The sequence below is a fragment of the Necator americanus genome, chromosome V (genome assembly GCF_031761385.1).
Source record: "Necator americanus strain Aroian chromosome V, whole genome shotgun sequence".
Classification (NCBI taxonomy): Eukaryota; Metazoa; Nematoda; class Chromadorea; order Rhabditida; family Ancylostomatidae; genus Necator; species Necator americanus.
In genome coordinates this window covers 31,233,439-31,250,398 of record NC_087375.1, presented here as the reverse complement: position 1 = coordinate 31,250,398, position 16,960 = coordinate 31,233,439, and the positions used below count along the sequence as shown (strand labels likewise).

Here is a 16,960-nt window from a genome sequence, read left to right as displayed (position 1 = left end):
TTCCTACTGACAAGACTCACTGATTTCCACTCCAAGCGCAACACAGACTTTGGCAAGCTATAGACTAGCTGAAATGGATTTGCACCACTTTTTCGATGATATGTACATGGTACATTGGCTGGGAATTTTGGGAATGCTTCTGACACCTACGCAGTAATACAATTGCCATAGGTCTAAAAAAACGTTCCTTTCTAAAGCTGCATTAATGTCGGCGACAATATAGCAGTATTTGTCGATCCCATCGAAATCAAACTGAATAGTTCTTCTGTAATACAGAGAGCTTGTTCTTTTTTCATACATTTCGTTGCACGGTCAAAATGAACTCATACATTTCGTTGCACGGTCAAAATGAACAATGGATTCTATGCTTTGAAATTCATTTTTCGGAGTATTCTTCGGAATATTTTCCGTCCGTCAGCGAGAGACGGATCCAGACATGCTTCTCATGAAGTGTCAGAAAAACGCAAACCACTCTCTACGAACATAAGTATTGGGGGTCTTAGTAACACCGAAGAATTAGAGGAGTGACGAAATGAAACAGCTTAAAGTGCAAAATCACTCATATATCAAGGGTCTTGGTAACTGTAGTAATTTATATACAATTCACTTTAGAAAAAGAGTGTTTTCGGAAATCTGGAGAAAGGGAGAAAATGCAGTAGAGATAATTTAGAGAGTTCCGGTTTCATGCTCACCTGCTCATGCCGTACATAGCACTACCTACTTTTACCAACCCCGGACCCGAATATCTCACAAGTTCTATGAAGATACGGTCGTCATCAGTGCTTCGTCGAAGTACCACTGTTAAGAACTTTAGTTTCGCATAAATGGAACAGAAGATCATAATCAAGGTCTACGCTACATTTTGTCACTGAAACAACGATTACTCAATGACCGTAAAGTGACATTTAAATGACAACCGTAAGACAAGTGACTAAGTTCATCAGCAACAAAAAATACTAAATTAATACTCAATAGTCGAATTTCCTTCCAAGGTTATTGGGAAGTGTGGTCCTTCTCTTACCAGTTTCAACAGCGGGGAGAAGATGCAGTTAAAATTCCCCTTCTTATGACCAAAGCCTAACATAAAGGTAGCACACCACGAATCTGACGTGGTGAGGGAATCTTATGGGAAATGCTAGAGATAGCGTCGTAGAGTTCGGATTCTGGGGTGGTTCCGCTCAACTATCCGCAACCGTAGTAATGAAAGGTAACCGCTGAAGTTCCTACGGGGTACGTTAGAATGTACACGATCCGGTACCTCTGAAGTCGCTCCATTACTTACACTTCAATAGGCTGTTGAGAAGAGATCACTGACCTTTTAACTTTGCGAATCCGTGAGTCGCGTGCTCAAGGGTGGCGCGTTGCAACTGAAATCGTAACAAAAAACGCTGTGTTTTCCAACGCCTTTCAAACGACGATTAAAAAGAGATGGCCGGAATCACCCGAGATCTCGCAATTTACACCTTTATAATCATCTCATCATCTTTACCTTCTTCTGCGGATTCTCTCACTACTTCAGATTCCTGGCACGTTGTCACGTTGTAATCCCTACAAATACTCTGCGATTTCTTATCAGATCATCACTTTCGACAGTATCGCCCCACATCGCACCCTCCCACACTCCTGTTCTAGCGGAAATACGAGCATCAATATGGCGCGGTATTGTAACAAGGAGTGATTTGAAAGAAGAAGAAGTGAAGTTCAAATGAAAGAAAAGGCGAGTAAACCACAATCCAGTCAAGTCGGAACATACCACAAAAAGAAAATCATAACTCTGTGAAGCGCCGTTTCTGATGAAAGATGAGAAAGATCAAACCAGTAACGCAAAGAAAAAAAAACGTAGCTGCTGTAAGCAGGGACGTGATACACATGATCAAGTGGAAATGAAGATCTCTTGTAACAACGAAAGAAGAAATACTACCTGGAGCTCAATTTTCTTTCGACTGGGTAAGGCGATGAGGCTTTATCGTTTCGAACTGAATAACTAGAATCGCAGCAGAAAACTCTGAAATTGTCAGATCGCATGCATTTGTTTTTGCATTCCATACCGTAAGCACAACAAAAGACAGCCACCTATATTAAATTAATTCTGTGAGCGTTGGCGGATATCCTTTCACAACACATCAAAGCATACTCCTTTAATTCACGATATGTCACGTCTGACGGTCGATATGGATTTGAAATCATCACCAGTCTTTTGTTAAGTTTCCGTTTGGATTTTGATTTTTGTCCGACGGACCAGTGACATTTAAAATTTGCTGCATATAAATAAGGTGGCCAACATTCTCTACATCACGACATCATTCTTCATCGTTCAGCGATGAACACACTTCTTCTGGTGAGTCCTTTGTAGTTAGCGTCAAAAACTGACAACTTAGAGATAGCTCGTCTTCTTGAGCAGAGGTATGTTCAGGAATAACGATGTCTCACAAGAATCTAAATTAGGCGTAAAATTAGACGAAGGCTGAAGCCAGAGTCTGGTGCTCTTCCTTCCTTTTCATCGTAGGCTGGGGGCCTCACCATACGAAACCTACTCTCTAAACACAACTCTTCGTCGATAACGTCCTAACATCTCACGACAAGGAACTATTTCGACAATAGCATACATGGAAATATCGGCTGAGAATGTTCCAGCGCTCACACCTGTCAAAGATGGTGTATTGAACTTTACCCTCAGGTTACGCAATAATGAACGTGACCGATAGTTCAACATTATATACTTGAACTCGGCGATTATATCCGACGGTAGTCTTGCATTTGTAAATTAGTTCTCATAAATGCTGCATCGTTGCTAGAAAGGGTTCGTTTTTTCGAAGTTTGCCACCTTAAAATGATCTCTTCAGCAAAAGGCGTGCAAACATTCATCTGACCTACAGTTCTTCCCACCTTATGGGAACTCCGCTCCGGAGTCGCATATATAACCGCACTTTTGCAACTTTAGGAATTTCTTGACTATCGATAGTGACTAGCTAGAATGCAAACAATGATCAATTCGTATCGCTTGAAGAATATGGCGTAATTTCACCTGTGGACCCTTCTGAGATCTTTACACAGGACGGTTAGCGTCACCCTCCTGAACGCATTTACAATAACGGCACCTGGAAGGTTCGGGTCAATACCATGTCTTACTTCTATTCAGGAAACACATTACACTTAGTATTAACTGCGATTTTGATGTCTACGTAATAAAAACTGCATTCCGAATTGAAGACTTTGTGTAGGCAACACCTATCTATGCAATCACGAGTGGCACGCGACACCATTACGGCATATGAAAATTCGAAAAAAAAAATGAGGAAACAAATGGTACTTTTAGAAGTATTCCTGTTTTTAAGACTCTTTTCCTTGCAAGCCTGCAGCTCTACAACAACGCAGTCGCTTCAGCTGCAGGTAAGACAACAACAACATATTGTCTAGGTTATGTTCACATGTTCAATACAAGATTTGTTTCTCTTCCGGAAATTCTGCGTGGCATTAGACTCTAGTAATGAACTACTATTATAACTTTCTCCTCGTGCACTTCTTATCTTTTTACACATTTTTAAGGTTTTAAATGTCATAACTCGCTAATTTCTGACCAATGGCGTAGTGTAATCCTGGATCTTATCAATGGTTTTCGTCGAACAGTAGCAAAAGGAGAGCAAGAAGGTAAAGACGGCGTGACACTGCCAACGGCAGTGAGTATGAATCAATTGGTAAGTAAATTCCAAACAGAATTTAAATTCTATTATCACTTCTTAAATTTGTTTAAACATCATCTTAATCCTCATTTATGCTTTCTAGAAAGTGAGTAAGAGTTAAAGTAAGGAAAACTCCATCAATTGTATTTTCATATCCCAGAACTCACAGTCTTAATCCTGTCATCTTTCATTCTTTCCAATACTAGTTTATACTCTATCACAGCGTGTGAAGGCCTTCTTTTCGATAAGAGGTTACAACAAACCTAATGTGTGAAAGGGTATTTATAACATTTATAACAGTCCTTTTCTGGTCATTGATGTAGATGTTCCAGGAATGGGATTGCAATATAGAAGCAGAAGCACAAGATGCTGCTAAGACTTGCCCCGATACGATCTCACCTCTACCCGCGTTCCAAACCAAGGGTTATACTCTCGGCCATATAATTCTAAAGTAGGAGAATTATCATACGATAAAGTCAATCTGAGTAGTGAAAAATACCCTTGTAGGGGCACAATTAAGGCTAACAACTGTGACGCTACCAAAACAGCAAAAGATTTGCTGACTGAACTATGGGCCACCGCTGCTGCAAAACAGACGAATCAGGCAGCGGAAAGGAGCAATAATGAGTTCGCTCAGGTTCGCACTTTAGAACTCGACAATTCATAGCAAAACAATGAATGGATGTTAAGCTCGCCCACAACAAAGTGAGTGCATTCGCATGCACATACCAAATTTGCCAAGCGACAAGCTACTACCTCCTATGTTTCTTCAACCAGAAGTAAGCAGTTCTTTTTCGGACCTGATGAACCTCATTTCTCATGTGTATTTTAATTATTTCAGAGCACCCACCAATGGCGATGTCTATACGGCAGATGCGAAGGGTAAATACTGCAGTGATGAGGCCGCCTGCCCCACTTGCGTAGATGGACTTTGCGAAAGAACTCCTGAACCAGGTTGTCCCTGTTTTTCACATATGATGTTACTGGAGAAAAAATCCTACTAGTTGAAGTTCTTCTGGCTTGACATGTGCTTCGATCATCCGATGAATTGTGCAAAATGTTGGTTTCTGGAAGCTATAGGCGAAGCATGAGTGAATGTCATTTATTTGGAGCGATCTGCAGTAAAAGACGTCGCTCCTCTTCTATTACGGAATCTGTGAATATTTCAGGGATTATTGTACACTAGATATATCGAAGAATCATGTGAATCATACAACTCTTTTCAAAACAAGAGAAATATTTTGAACGCTTCGATAACATTGCTAACACTGTGTTAGGCCTCTTTTAGAGATCCTGAAATAAGAAATAATGCTGAACAAAAAGCATTTCTTCGACAAAACTGGATGACAAAACTGGACGTCTTTACGCATCAATAAGAGAGTATCTAAAGTATTCGAGTGGAAATGTTGCACAAATGAATACTTGATTAGTTGCAATAGTTTTGAGAAACATCTAATTCACCTCTCATTTTCTCTCAGTGTTACAGCACTTTTCAAGAGCACATTTTGCGGTACCGGTAACAGTGCCTGTACAGGTAAGTTTTCGGACAACTTTAGACGTACTGCACTGGAAATGCACAACTACTACAGGCAAGGCTTTTTGAGTAGAACTACAAAAATACTGTTTTTCTTCTGTAATGGTGATCTAATGTTACAGACGCCTCCTTGCTACAGGATGGACGAAGTCTGGTGAAAGCTATGCAAAACCAGCAACAAAAATGATTGAATTGGTGAGAAATGGAGAGCAACTCAGAATTTGACAAGCGGTTGTGGAGGAGCAGCTTGTGTAAACTATTTGATCATTTAGCAATATGACAAGACTCTCGAAGACGCTGCTATAAAGGAGATTAAAGACTGCAAAGCTAATCTAAACAATGCAGTCGAAAAAAACTTCTGGAGCTTGGATGTCACCACATCCAAGAATATTGGTGAGGACGCCATTAAAAAGGTTCGTTTCAGAAATATAAGCACATTTGACTGGAAATGTACTTTCTAGTGATCTAATTCTAGAGGAGATTTAAGCAAACTAATGTTCCTTTCAAAATGGCCAACAGCTTCAGTCGAAACATAGTCTCGCTTTCTTCGAGAAGTAGTCTTCTTGTTTTGAAAAAAGCGATATATTCGCATTCGCCCATTTCAGAGGGGTTCCAGATAACCACTTAGTGACTAGTTGACTAGTGACCACTTATTTTCTTTTAGATGCAATCTTCTGGTTTTGAAAAAAAGCGACCGATTTGTATTTACACATTTTAGGGGTTTTATATAGGTACGTAGTGACAAGCACTATAGCCGAAAGCAACTGTTCATACAGGTGTTTTAAAAAGCAAATAGTTATGTATTCAGGCAGTGGCAAAATGGTGGAAGTCTTCTGGAAAAGAAGCTTTTGGAGGCAACCGCAAAAATACCAAAGGTCTCATGTCTGCGGCAAATGTGAGTGACGCGTGATTACTGAACGTGCTGGTAAATGTTTTCCTATCCACTTGGTTTTCCAGATAGCATTCGACGGAGCCACTAAGGTCGGCTGTGCTATAGATGCTGGAGCAGCATGCCTGAAACTCGGAAAGCTATATATTCTGTGCAAATATGACAAGTACGTTTCTTTTTCTTTTGAAAATTCCATTTGTAGAAAGCGTAATGACATTTCGGTGAGCTCAGTGATTGTCAAATATAGCAAATTTTGTTTCTAGATTTCTAGGAGCAAGTTCTATGCTCTACGTCCAATTATTACAAAAAAAAACCCACGATAAAAGTATACTCTAGTAGATTAGTAGATTACAAACTTGCTTAGCACTGGTTCGTTGCTTTTTCATCCAACAACTACAGGCTCACACGAGCTCTCATCAGGATTTCCAGACTTCGTTTACATCTTATAAGATCTTTCGTTTTCCTGGTTCAACGCTCACTCTTTCAGGTCACCTGCTATAGGTGAAGAGATCTACGAAGCTGGAAATAAGGCGTGTTCGAAGTGCGCAAGTACCGGTACCAACCCGTCGTGCTCCCCGTTGGGTGGATTGTGCGTGAAATCATCGTGAGGTGGAATCACAACGAAGAAAAAATGGTTTCTAACTGACACCATTACTCAATAAATATTTTACAGCATCGATCCACAGCATTCGTAATGCTATAGGATGCTATACACAAGTGTATGATCCAAATGCTTCTCACTTTTCAATATTTTATCACGCGATTCCTTCTTTTTGTCGCCAGCAGCTTCGTTGTAAACGAAGGGAGAAGGCATCAAAAGTGATCCTTCTCTGACCAAGATAATTTTCTTGTAAGGTGAGATTTCTCAACAAAAATCTCTGCTATCCTATGTAGGTTATAGAGGATGGTGATTGAGGAGATAGTTTCGTTATTCCCGTTCCTCTCATTTATGTGCCACTTCCACGAGAAAAAAACGTAAGAAGTACTTCGAGAGGAAGAATATTCTGGAATTTACTAAAAGGATTCAATCCAAGTAATTCAATTAATTCAAGTAATTCGCGTTTCCAGTCATGTTCTGTGCTTTCGAGTAATGCTAATAAATCATCTAAGAGATAAAAATCCGTTTGGAGGCAGCCATTCCCGATATACATACTTTTAAGCTAGCAAGAAGCATTTCATTTTTCATTTCGTTCTTTTTATGAATGAGAACAAACATAAAGTCGCAAATGTCTTCGACAACAGTATCATTTCGACTTTTTAGACTCTTAACTTTCATTTGGGACTTGTTTGCGATTTGAAGAAAGAATTTCATTTGAGAAGTGACAAAAAGAATTAAATGTCTTTGATGAAGTGGTTCTGATCGACTTCAGCGAACCAGTGCTTCCAGAATGAATCATACTTGAATTTACTGTCAAAATCTGAGCAACTGTGAGGACGCTCCAACAGATCATCTGTGGATGCCTTTGATAGACGACGAATCCAGCAGGTACGCCCGCGGAAGAGGCCCGTTACGGTTGCAGGATGCGGTATATCCAAGCAGAAGAAATGAAAGGAGCGTTGCAAAATCATGAAAGTGGAGTCATCTACACTGAACCAAACATGAATTTTTCAGTGTAATTACAGTTTAATAACATTCAGTTGAAAAATATATTTTGAAAAAACTTAAAAATGTAGGAACACATGTAAAAATATACATAAAATATATTTATATGGTAATATAATAATATAATAATAATATAATACAACATAATATATGTATAAAAATATAAGAAATATAAAGCATGTAGGGCATAGCAATAAATGGTACGAAGACACTTGGAGACGGCTAGTACGAGTTCTTCTTTTTTTTTAAATTCTCGATCCGATCAAAATTACTTTCCGGTTTATTTCACACGTTGAGAGCAAATATGAGATCCACTCAAAACATGGATTAAATCGGTAGACAATTCTAAAAAAAATCGAAATCAGCCAAAACTGCTTTTCCTGGCTAACCGTAGCCTTCTTGAAATAGAAGGCCGCTGGAATTCGCATTGCACAACACTAACGTACCGCAACACACGAATTCGAAGGCAGCTTTTGTAGAAAAAGTCGGACAACTCTCGGAAATGCTTGATATTAAGCAAAGGTCACACAAAAAGCATTCTCAAAACTGACACTAGGAAATATCTTCCTGGACCTTCCGCAAAATTGATCTCGAATAGTTTCAGAAATAAGTGTACCTGAGAGAAGCGAAGAGCAAACATCGGATTCGAGGGCTTTTCAAGAAAGGTGTCTTTTGCTGCGAATAAGCTACCTCTGCGCGATTTTGCGTTAACTTCGTTATAGCCGCAGTTAGCTGCGATGAGAAAGGAAAAATTCGACGTCTTGCCACACCAGGCTGCTGTCGACGGAAATCCAGGCATGTATCTAAGCAAGTGTCTCTTAGCGGCAGTGATGGAAGATGGAAATTTGAACGCAACCTCAAAGGTGTCCCAGCAACCTGGAAGCGAAAACAAAATCACTTGACTGAATTGCACATTCTTCGAGTTCTTACATCGTGGCCGAAGGATTTTTCAGTTATTTTTTCATTTATGACCTAGAAACGGTGAAGAAATTGGCTCGAACTCTCAAATAGAAAAAGAAAACGGTCGCACATCAGTTGCAAGATGTGCTAGTCGAATTTTACACAAACACTACTGTGGATCTCTCGCATCTCGCGTATCGACAAAAATCGCGACCTTGGCCATGTCGTCGTCAGGGGTTGGCTCGAGGGTAGAATCCATGACGAAACGAAACCGATGTTTGCTGAAATTATCGACAACCGTGACTCCACTCTCTCCTGGAACAGATTAATGAAAAGTACGTCGTTTCTGGAAGAACCATTTGAACCGGCGTAGGGGGTGGCTACAGTAATCTCGGCCATCTCTCAGCTACAAAAAATCGGTTTTGATAGTTGGAAGCTTGATTCTAACCTTAATTTCATTGAACGAATAAAATTTCAGTTCTTTCACAGATTTGTTTTGCGATAACTGTATTCAGGTTCAAAGTTTCTAATACATTATTGCATTCGTGTTTTACTGTGGCTTAAACGAGCCCTCATGGACCTCAACGTTGCGTCGTACTAACTGGCTCCTCCTGCAACTTCAGAGTTCCGGTAGGAGGGTACGTCGCCTCTAAATCTGGATGACAAAAGGATGAAGACACTGGCGTATCAATCCGCTTGTGATGCGCCAACGGGTTTTCACTGCAATTCATGAAAACTGAGGTTTTGGAATGCGTGTTGACCTGTAGAACGAAATGCAGGGCCAGCCGATGAGTGGGTGTTCATATCCTCCCGGACAGGTCTGCTATGAATTCATCGACCCTAGAGGGGTAAAAGGCTCAGTCAAAGGCACTTGTCGGCTTCGAACGATCGACCGTGTGGCCACAACGGACCTCTAAACGACTGCGTCACATCTACCGTTTTCCACGCGGAATTTCGTTTTTAAACTAATATACAATGCCTAGACATCAATTTTCCACCTCCTCTGTTCTAAGCAGAACACAGACCCAAACAGACAATTTACATCTTGATAGAAAAAAGTTTTGTACCAAAGGTCGGACGATAAGGAGCATTGCTCCTTCCTTTCACCATTTAGATACTTTTAAGAGTTAGGCCTACATCACATAAAAAATCAAAACCAGAAGAAAATGCGACAGAAATTTGATGCTACAAATTTTAGTTCACCGCTTGTGATACGTAGCATGCGGATTTGTCGAAATAGTGTTGACACTCACTGTGTACTACACCCACATACATATTTTTCTGGATGATTTTTTAGATTCTAACAAAAGTTCTTTTTTGTACGGTTAGTAATAATATCGACAACAATATTGGACAAAGTTGTCGTCCCGCTACCATATTGAAGTTAAGAAGTGAATAGCTTCATTGTAAAGCAGTGCACTTGCCTTTCAATTCATTTTTTTTTCATTGCCAACATGAGTTACGAAATCTGCACACCTGAATGAGGAAATTTTTCGAAGTTTTTTTTTTGTATTGGCTGGCATCCTTGTGGTGAAGGTACAGGGTAACGTTGTCTTTTTAATAGATTAGAACTGAATTTCAGCCTCCTTCCACTGTTCTGCGCATGCAACCTGTGGCACACTTTTTTAATTTGACATCCCACGTTTGCTAGTCAGTATGAAATGAAAATCATCAACAATTTTTTTCGTTGCACTTTCGTTTTGCTTTTAATTTTTGTCAGATAGAGATCTGACATTTAGAGTTGGCTGCGTTTAAATAGCGCGACCAGCTTCTGTCTACAACATAACATTAGTCTTCATCGTGCAGCGATGGATACGCTTGTTCTGGTGAGTCTTTGCTACCTTTCATCCAACGAGGCCTCTGCAGACAGTTCGTTCGGCTGTCCAGGACCCTCTTTGGAATGCTGTAGGAATCTAGTGCTTCTTTTCTGCAGAAGTCTGAACAAAGGCTGTCCCCGACCCCCCATTCTTTTTTATGTCGTGGTCACCGGTACCTGTAAACGAAATAAACAGAATTGGACGCTTGGACACTACTCTTCGATAATGTCCCAAAACAAAGTGTGTCCCAAAGTCAAAAAGTCCCAAAACAAAAACTACTGCGAACTTAAAAAGATAGACTATCATGGTTTCCCCTCCATCTCGACGTGGAACACAGTTTGCACGCGACTGAGAGAGGCGCGTAAATGCTGCTTTGTTCTTGAAATAGCAAATGCCATACATGACCTACAATATTATTTCCTGACCTATAACCATCTACGAAACTGGATTTCACTACCAAAAATTTCGTACCTGAATCATGAGGGTGGCGATGTTGTGAAGGATTGTTAGCGTCAGTGGCCAAACACATTTAGTCCGAAAGCACTACTCAATCCTTGATGATACTTCTCTGTCATCGCAACGATAACGAAACTGTTAGTAAGATCTCCAAACTCTCTCTACTCGAAGCTTTGGCATTAGCGCTGAATTTATGTCCTCTTGTTTTGCTAACGAGGCTTTAGCGAGACTTTATTCCTGACCTGACCTTGCGAAAATCTCGTCATTACCGTCGTCAAAAGGCCTGAAACGGTTTCAAGTTTCTGATAATGTGAGTATCAAATTTCTCCTCTTTCCTTTCCAAGCCTCGAAGTCGCTGCAACAACAATACGCAAAACCCGGAACAGGGAATGTTAAGGATGATCAAACTTATTATCGCCGACAACGAAGAAGATGCATTAAACAACGCTAACGGTAGCTATGATTAGCATTCCCTTTGAACAGAGAAGTAATTACGTGAAATAGGATTAAATAATACTTAAGCGGTGTATATCAACCAGACAAACATAAGTTGAAGATTGATTTACATTTGAGTTTTCAGACCTAATTCCCATAAAAGAAAGTGAACCGGAGTGTTGTTCAATTAAGATTTTTTTGCCAGTGTAGGTTGCTGGTCATCTTTTACGAATTTATTGCGTACGTTAACCATATAGGTCCACGTAAAGTTCTTTAAATAATCTCGAAGAATAAAAGTTAATTTTAAAAAAGTGTTCAACTCCCCTACAGACTTATAGATAAGATAAAAATTGCTCAAGCGCAAGTTTTGTGTTTTTTTTTTTCTAATAAGTAAAAAATTAAGTGCATAGAACTGATTAGTTCCCATAAGTGTGCACCTACGCGTTTGACCTCAATTCAGGACCGTCTTAAGATTAGTGAACGCGTGTTGGCCTATGCAATGATTTGAGGGGCCTGCCCATATATCATCTCAGTGTTTTCACCCTCCGAGACAAGTCTGGAACCAATATAAGGCCCTCGCAGGATACCTTAGGGCAATTTCAAACCACCAATCGTATGGCCACAGCCAAATCTTCTGCTGATCGCTCTGTAAATGCATAATTATTTCTAGTTTTTTATAGACTCTTCTTCTTGCATGTCTACAACTCCAGAATAATGCAGTTACATCAGCTACAGGTAAGACATTAATGATATACTGTTCAAGCCATGCTCACTTATCACAAAGTAAGAACTTTCCTGTCTCTCAGCAACTTTGAGCGCGAAAAGGTCGTAACAATGAACGGTCCTCACGATTTAATTTTTTGTTGCTTCCACCCATTTCCTCTTCATTCGCACTTATTTTAAGATTTCAATTGCCAAAATTCATTGATTTCTGAGAGCTGGAGGGAGGTAGTTTTGAAAACCATCAATGATTTGCGGCGAACAGTATCGAAAGGAGAACAAAAAGGTCAAGGAAATGCGGATTTGCCGAAAGCTAAGGAAATGAACGAACTGGTGAGTAGATTTGCGCATTCTTGGCATCGAAAATGTTATCCCTTCCCAAATTTGGTTGAACATCAACGACTTTTATAGGAAGTAAAAAAGAACTATCATGGAAAAAATTCCACTTGCCGGATTGGTATTGAGAACAAAATGGTAGACTTCCTGTTACATTGTAAGAATCTGCCACCATCTCTACTGCCTGCGCATAGTTGAGTCAAAAGTTACCAGAAGATCGGTGCGGTTGCAGAAGCCGATGCGCTCGAAGTGGAGCGGTGAATTTATCAGCTTCTATCGAGATGTGAAACCCTTAGTCATTTCTGCAGTCCGATTGCAGCAGAAGAGGGCCCGACCCAAAACCCCGGGCCCCCCGGGGGGCTTGGGGGGGCCGCCGTTTACGCAGCTGTATCAGGATTAGGGTGGTTTTAACCCGACTATAACTACAGTAGTTCGTGGGGTCACGGATACAACAACGTCATGGAAGTGCATTCACTGCTGTGGCAACGAACCAATTACTGAAGAGAAGAAGAAGATAACATGCATGCGTTAATCAAAGTGCTTGAGATTCGCCAACGCGATCACTTTACTTCTGCATCGTTTGGGGTTACGAGTCTAGCCGATACGATTGTTGAATGATTTGTGGGAGATTGCTGATGTTTTTAGCTTTCCAGACAGGTCTGCCACCGGTGTACCGATCCCGGAAGGATAAAGAGTGTGGTTAGCGCTGGACTTCGATCAATGGCTTCGATCCACCGATTGATCAATCGTGCCCTCACAGCATAACCTCTCACCGACTTCGCTATACCCCCACGCTTCGTATATGACTTTAAAATATTACGTCCGATCCCATCCAGGCTTATCAAATAACAATTAGCGCGCGGAAATTTTCTCTATGCTAGCACTTAAAATAAATTTTCTAGAATTGGGATTGCAATATAGAAGCAGCAGCTCAGACCGCTGCTGCGGAGTGTCCTGCTAATCCTCAACTACCCACATACACTGCTGCAGGAGCTGCCACCTATAAAATCGGATCTCTGAAAGCAACGTAAGTACATGGGAAGGCTCTCAATAGCAGCGAACACCGATGAAGAAGAGTACTGCTTTAGAGCTACTGTGAAAGCCAGTTGCGATGCCACATCAACAACAAAAGATCTTCTGAATACAGCGTGGAAAGCTGCAGTTGAGAAGCAGGCAGATGAGAAGGCAGTTGCAGACAACACAGCGTTCAGTCTGGTGATGATTCGTCAGCATTTTTTGTTTATTTCTTCGAAAATTGCTTTCTTTTCCTAAGATTGCTCGCGACAAAGCTGATGCATTCGCATGCACATATCAAGTCTGCAAGTCAGAATTCTACTTGCTCTGTTTCTTCAACCAAGAGTAAGCTTTACAATCAAAAGGACACTGTACTTTTTAACTCCATTTGAATTTTTCAGAGCTCCAGCACCAGGTGCTGACGTGTACACCAAAGAAGCTGCTGACTACTGCACTGGGCAGAACTGCAAATGTGTGAACGCACTTTGTCAAACAACTTTACAGCCAGGTGGGTTACTCTATTCTTCGTTTTTTTTTGTCAGGAGAAATAAAATGTGTCAAGTGTCCGGGAATAATCAATGCGCCTGAGATGCTCCAGCGCGTCCACTCCAATTCAGAGTCGTTTGATGTTTACGAACGCGTGGCTAGCCTAAAGAAGGACTTGCGGAGGCTAGCCGATGATCAAGTTCTTATTCTCCCAGACAACTCTGAAACCAATCAGATCGGACAATGAGGAAAGAGTTTGGTTGATACAGTTTTGAGCAATCGATCAATCGTGCAGAAACAGCTGAATCTCTTACCGACTGCGCTGCATACGTTCATCAGGAAGTATATCAACTTTAAACGAGACGAATTCAAGTTTTTCTTCCTATTTGTTCAATATGCGTTTGATTTGACGCGCTGTAACCTATGGTGGCCTGCGTACGCTGACGACCGATCGGAGAAGGTAATGCGACGAGTTCTCGCGCGAAAAAAGTGTAGAAGTAGTCTTTTTGCGGTGCTTGTTTTTGAAAGATTGCACCCGCCAATTCCTTCTTTATTCTACACAACGTTACTGTTTGACGACTTTTTTGGTCTCGTTACTTTTCATTACAAATTTTATTTGCGGAATATTTGCACTGATCGGTAACCTTTTAGCGGTTTAGAATATTTTTTAGACGGTCTGGGGAAAATATGTATGAGTGGATGCTATCTGAACGAATTTGTGTACACATATAGCAGCTCTAAGAATCTCATCATCAACATGGATCCGTCTATTCTTTAAAATATTACAGCAATTTTCACAAGCACAATCTGTAGTACGTGCGATGGAGAGTTCTCAGACAATGTTAGGCTTACTGCATTAGACAAGCACAACTACTACAGGTAAAAGCTTTTGAATGAGAATAAGAATGTCTCCAAATTCGAAAATGGCTTACACAGGCGTCTTCTCGCTACAGGATGGGCGAAATATGGCACAAACTATGCGAAACCAGCTACAAAAATGATTGAATTGGTGAGAATTGGAGAGTAATTCGAGACCCGTCGGATAATCTTGAAGATGCAGTTTGGTTGAACTCTTCGGCTGTTCAGCAATACGAAAAGACGCTTGAGGATGACGCGAAACAAAAAATTGCAAACTGCCCCGACGGATTAGCTGCTGCAGATCAAGAAAACCTTTGGATGAAAGATGGCACCGGATTCGACACACCATTTGAAGACGCTATGAAAATGGTTCGTTTCAAAATTTTTGTCCTCTTCGACTGCATAGATACTTCCCAATGATCCAGTCCTGAAGATTTAAGTGAAACAAAATCTATTTCAAAATAATTGACAGATTTGGATTGACTCCTGCCTTGTATTCTTCCAACTGTAGTTCTCCAATTTTGGAAAGAAAAACAGCGATAGATTCCTTTCGACATATATAGGTGTTTTCATGTAATTACTCGAGGACAGAGGAAAGACTAGCTTGCTGGAAACAACGGCACAGGTACATTTAGGAGTGAACTCAGTATTGTTCCAGGCTGTGGATGAATGGTGGGCACCTTTTGAGAGCACAGGCTTCGGAGACGACCTCAAGAACACAGCAGCCCTCAAGACCGCCGCGTACGTGAGTGATCTGCGAGTACTTAACGTCCTAATTAGTGATTTCTCATTTAATTCTTCTTACAGATATCATATGATGAAGCCACCAAGATTGGTTGTGCTGTGGAGTCCTGTGTGAAAAAAGGTCGCCTATATATCCTCTGCAAATATGACTCGTACGTCTACTTTTTTCTTTGAAATTTCTCATTTGCGGTAAGCGCAGTGACAACCCGGTGACCTCTGTGATTGCTGGGTGTAAAAAAGCGTTATTAGCCAAATTCCAGTGAAAATTTCTCTAATTACCACAAGAGATTTTACAGGAGAAGTACACCTTTTTGGATCTTATGGCTACTTAGGCTTTTAATAAATTTGTCCCCTCATAGCCTGATTCCAACGCATGATTCTCTCGTGAATTGAAGAGTATGCCTTGTATGATCCTTCTTCTCTTGCCTTAACGCGCACTCTTTCAGGGCACCAGCTATAAATGTTGTTATCTACGCATCTGGCAATACCTGTTCAAAATGCAGTGCTACCGCGAGCACTAAGTGTTCTACACTCGACGGATTGTGCGTGGCGTGAACTCAGAACACAAAAAATGGTGTTTAGCCGTGCCATTTCTCAATGAATAGTTTGCAGCATCGATTTGCAGTGATTGCAACACATTCAAATGATACGCACCTTATTAATTGTAAATTTTGTTGGTCCTTCATCCCACTCCATCACCTTTACTGCAAACTCATGGAGAAGTTATTAGAGTGTTACTTCTTTAACAGAGATTATTTTCGTTTATAACTAGCTTCCACCCAAAAGAGCCTTTCATCTGTGAAACCTCAAAGTAGATGAGGGTTCTGAACTGCTCAGAGCAGAACAATCTGTTCATTCCTCATTCAAGCTGTTTCTTAAGGTTTTTAGGCAACACATACAAAAAAATATTTTGAAGAAAAGAAAAAAAAAGCGGTAAAATCCTATCTTTCAGATGTAATTTAAGTTTCGAACTCAGATAAATGAATAAGCTAACGCATGTCACTGAAGATAATCCATAAAAAAAACAACCTGGAAGCTTAGAAATGTAAACTAGGTAGGGAAATGCGCATAGGGGTTAACCAGAAAAGAAATTACGGGAAATGATCTTCAGTAAATTTTACAGTGTGTCAACACCTAGCTTCGTAAGCACGTACGATGACTCTTTGTTGCAAAAAATTTACAGAAACAAGAAAAATAACGAAGACTTAGAAGATGCCGCATTTTCTCCTTTTACAGCATTTAATTAGAAGAATTAATTCTTCTTCCAATATTTTAAAATTCACTAACCGCACCGAGGACAACCAGTTGAGATAACCCCGCCGAGGGAAAAAAACTGCACACTGCTGGGTATATGAATAGTAGTGACGAGAATTTTTTCTTCGAAGTTGTAGGGATCGCAAATTACAACGTCGTCTTTGAAATGAATTTTCTGAGGTTTCCGATTAGTCCCCAGTGAGATGAGGATGAAATCCAGTGGGAGTTGATTCT

At 40.5% G+C, this 16,960-nt stretch overlaps 2 protein-coding genes across 4 annotated transcripts; one reads left to right on the top strand and one right to left on the bottom strand.

Annotated features, from left to right (window-relative positions):
- Positions 1–2,320: 2,320 nt before the first annotated feature.
- Positions 2,321–16,027, top strand: RB195_015763 (uncharacterized protein; the record flags this gene model as incomplete). Of its 3 annotated transcripts, XM_064206629.1 has the most annotated exons (24): positions 2,321–2,338; positions 3,336–3,390; positions 3,547–3,695; positions 4,013–4,131; positions 4,188–4,317; positions 4,371–4,459; positions 4,522–4,634; positions 5,167–5,269; positions 5,337–5,409; positions 5,487–5,627; positions 6,023–6,109; positions 6,172–6,269; positions 6,591–6,658; positions 12,219–12,367; positions 13,273–13,397; positions 13,459–13,585; positions 13,644–13,729; positions 13,786–13,892; positions 14,659–14,749; positions 14,807–14,879; positions 14,957–15,097; positions 15,387–15,473; positions 15,536–15,624; positions 15,919–16,027. In XM_064206629.1, the coding sequence occupies 24 exons, from the start codon at positions 2,321–2,323 to the stop codon at positions 16,025–16,027; spliced, it is 2,427 nt and encodes an 808-aa protein (XP_064062510.1). The 3 variants fall into 3 exon arrangements, with proteins under 3 accessions (XP_064062510.1, XP_064062513.1, XP_064062511.1); XM_064206631.1 differs by lacking the exons at positions 5,167–5,269; positions 12,219–12,367; positions 13,273–13,397; ... (7 more) ...; positions 15,536–15,624; positions 15,919–16,027 and having other exon boundaries at positions 5,354–5,409; positions 6,591–6,711; XM_064206630.1 differs by lacking the exons at positions 2,321–2,338; positions 3,336–3,390; positions 3,547–3,695; ... (8 more) ...; positions 6,172–6,269; positions 6,591–6,658 and adding an exon at positions 11,269–11,332.
- RB195_015764 (uncharacterized protein) lies at positions 8,776–9,337 on the bottom strand (the record flags this gene model as incomplete). Its single annotated transcript, XM_064206632.1, has 2 exons — positions 8,776–8,921; positions 9,205–9,337. 2 exons carry the CDS (start codon positions 9,335–9,337, stop codon positions 8,776–8,778), a joined length of 279 nt encoding a protein of 92 aa, XP_064062512.1.
- Positions 16,028–16,960: the final 933 nt, after the last annotated feature.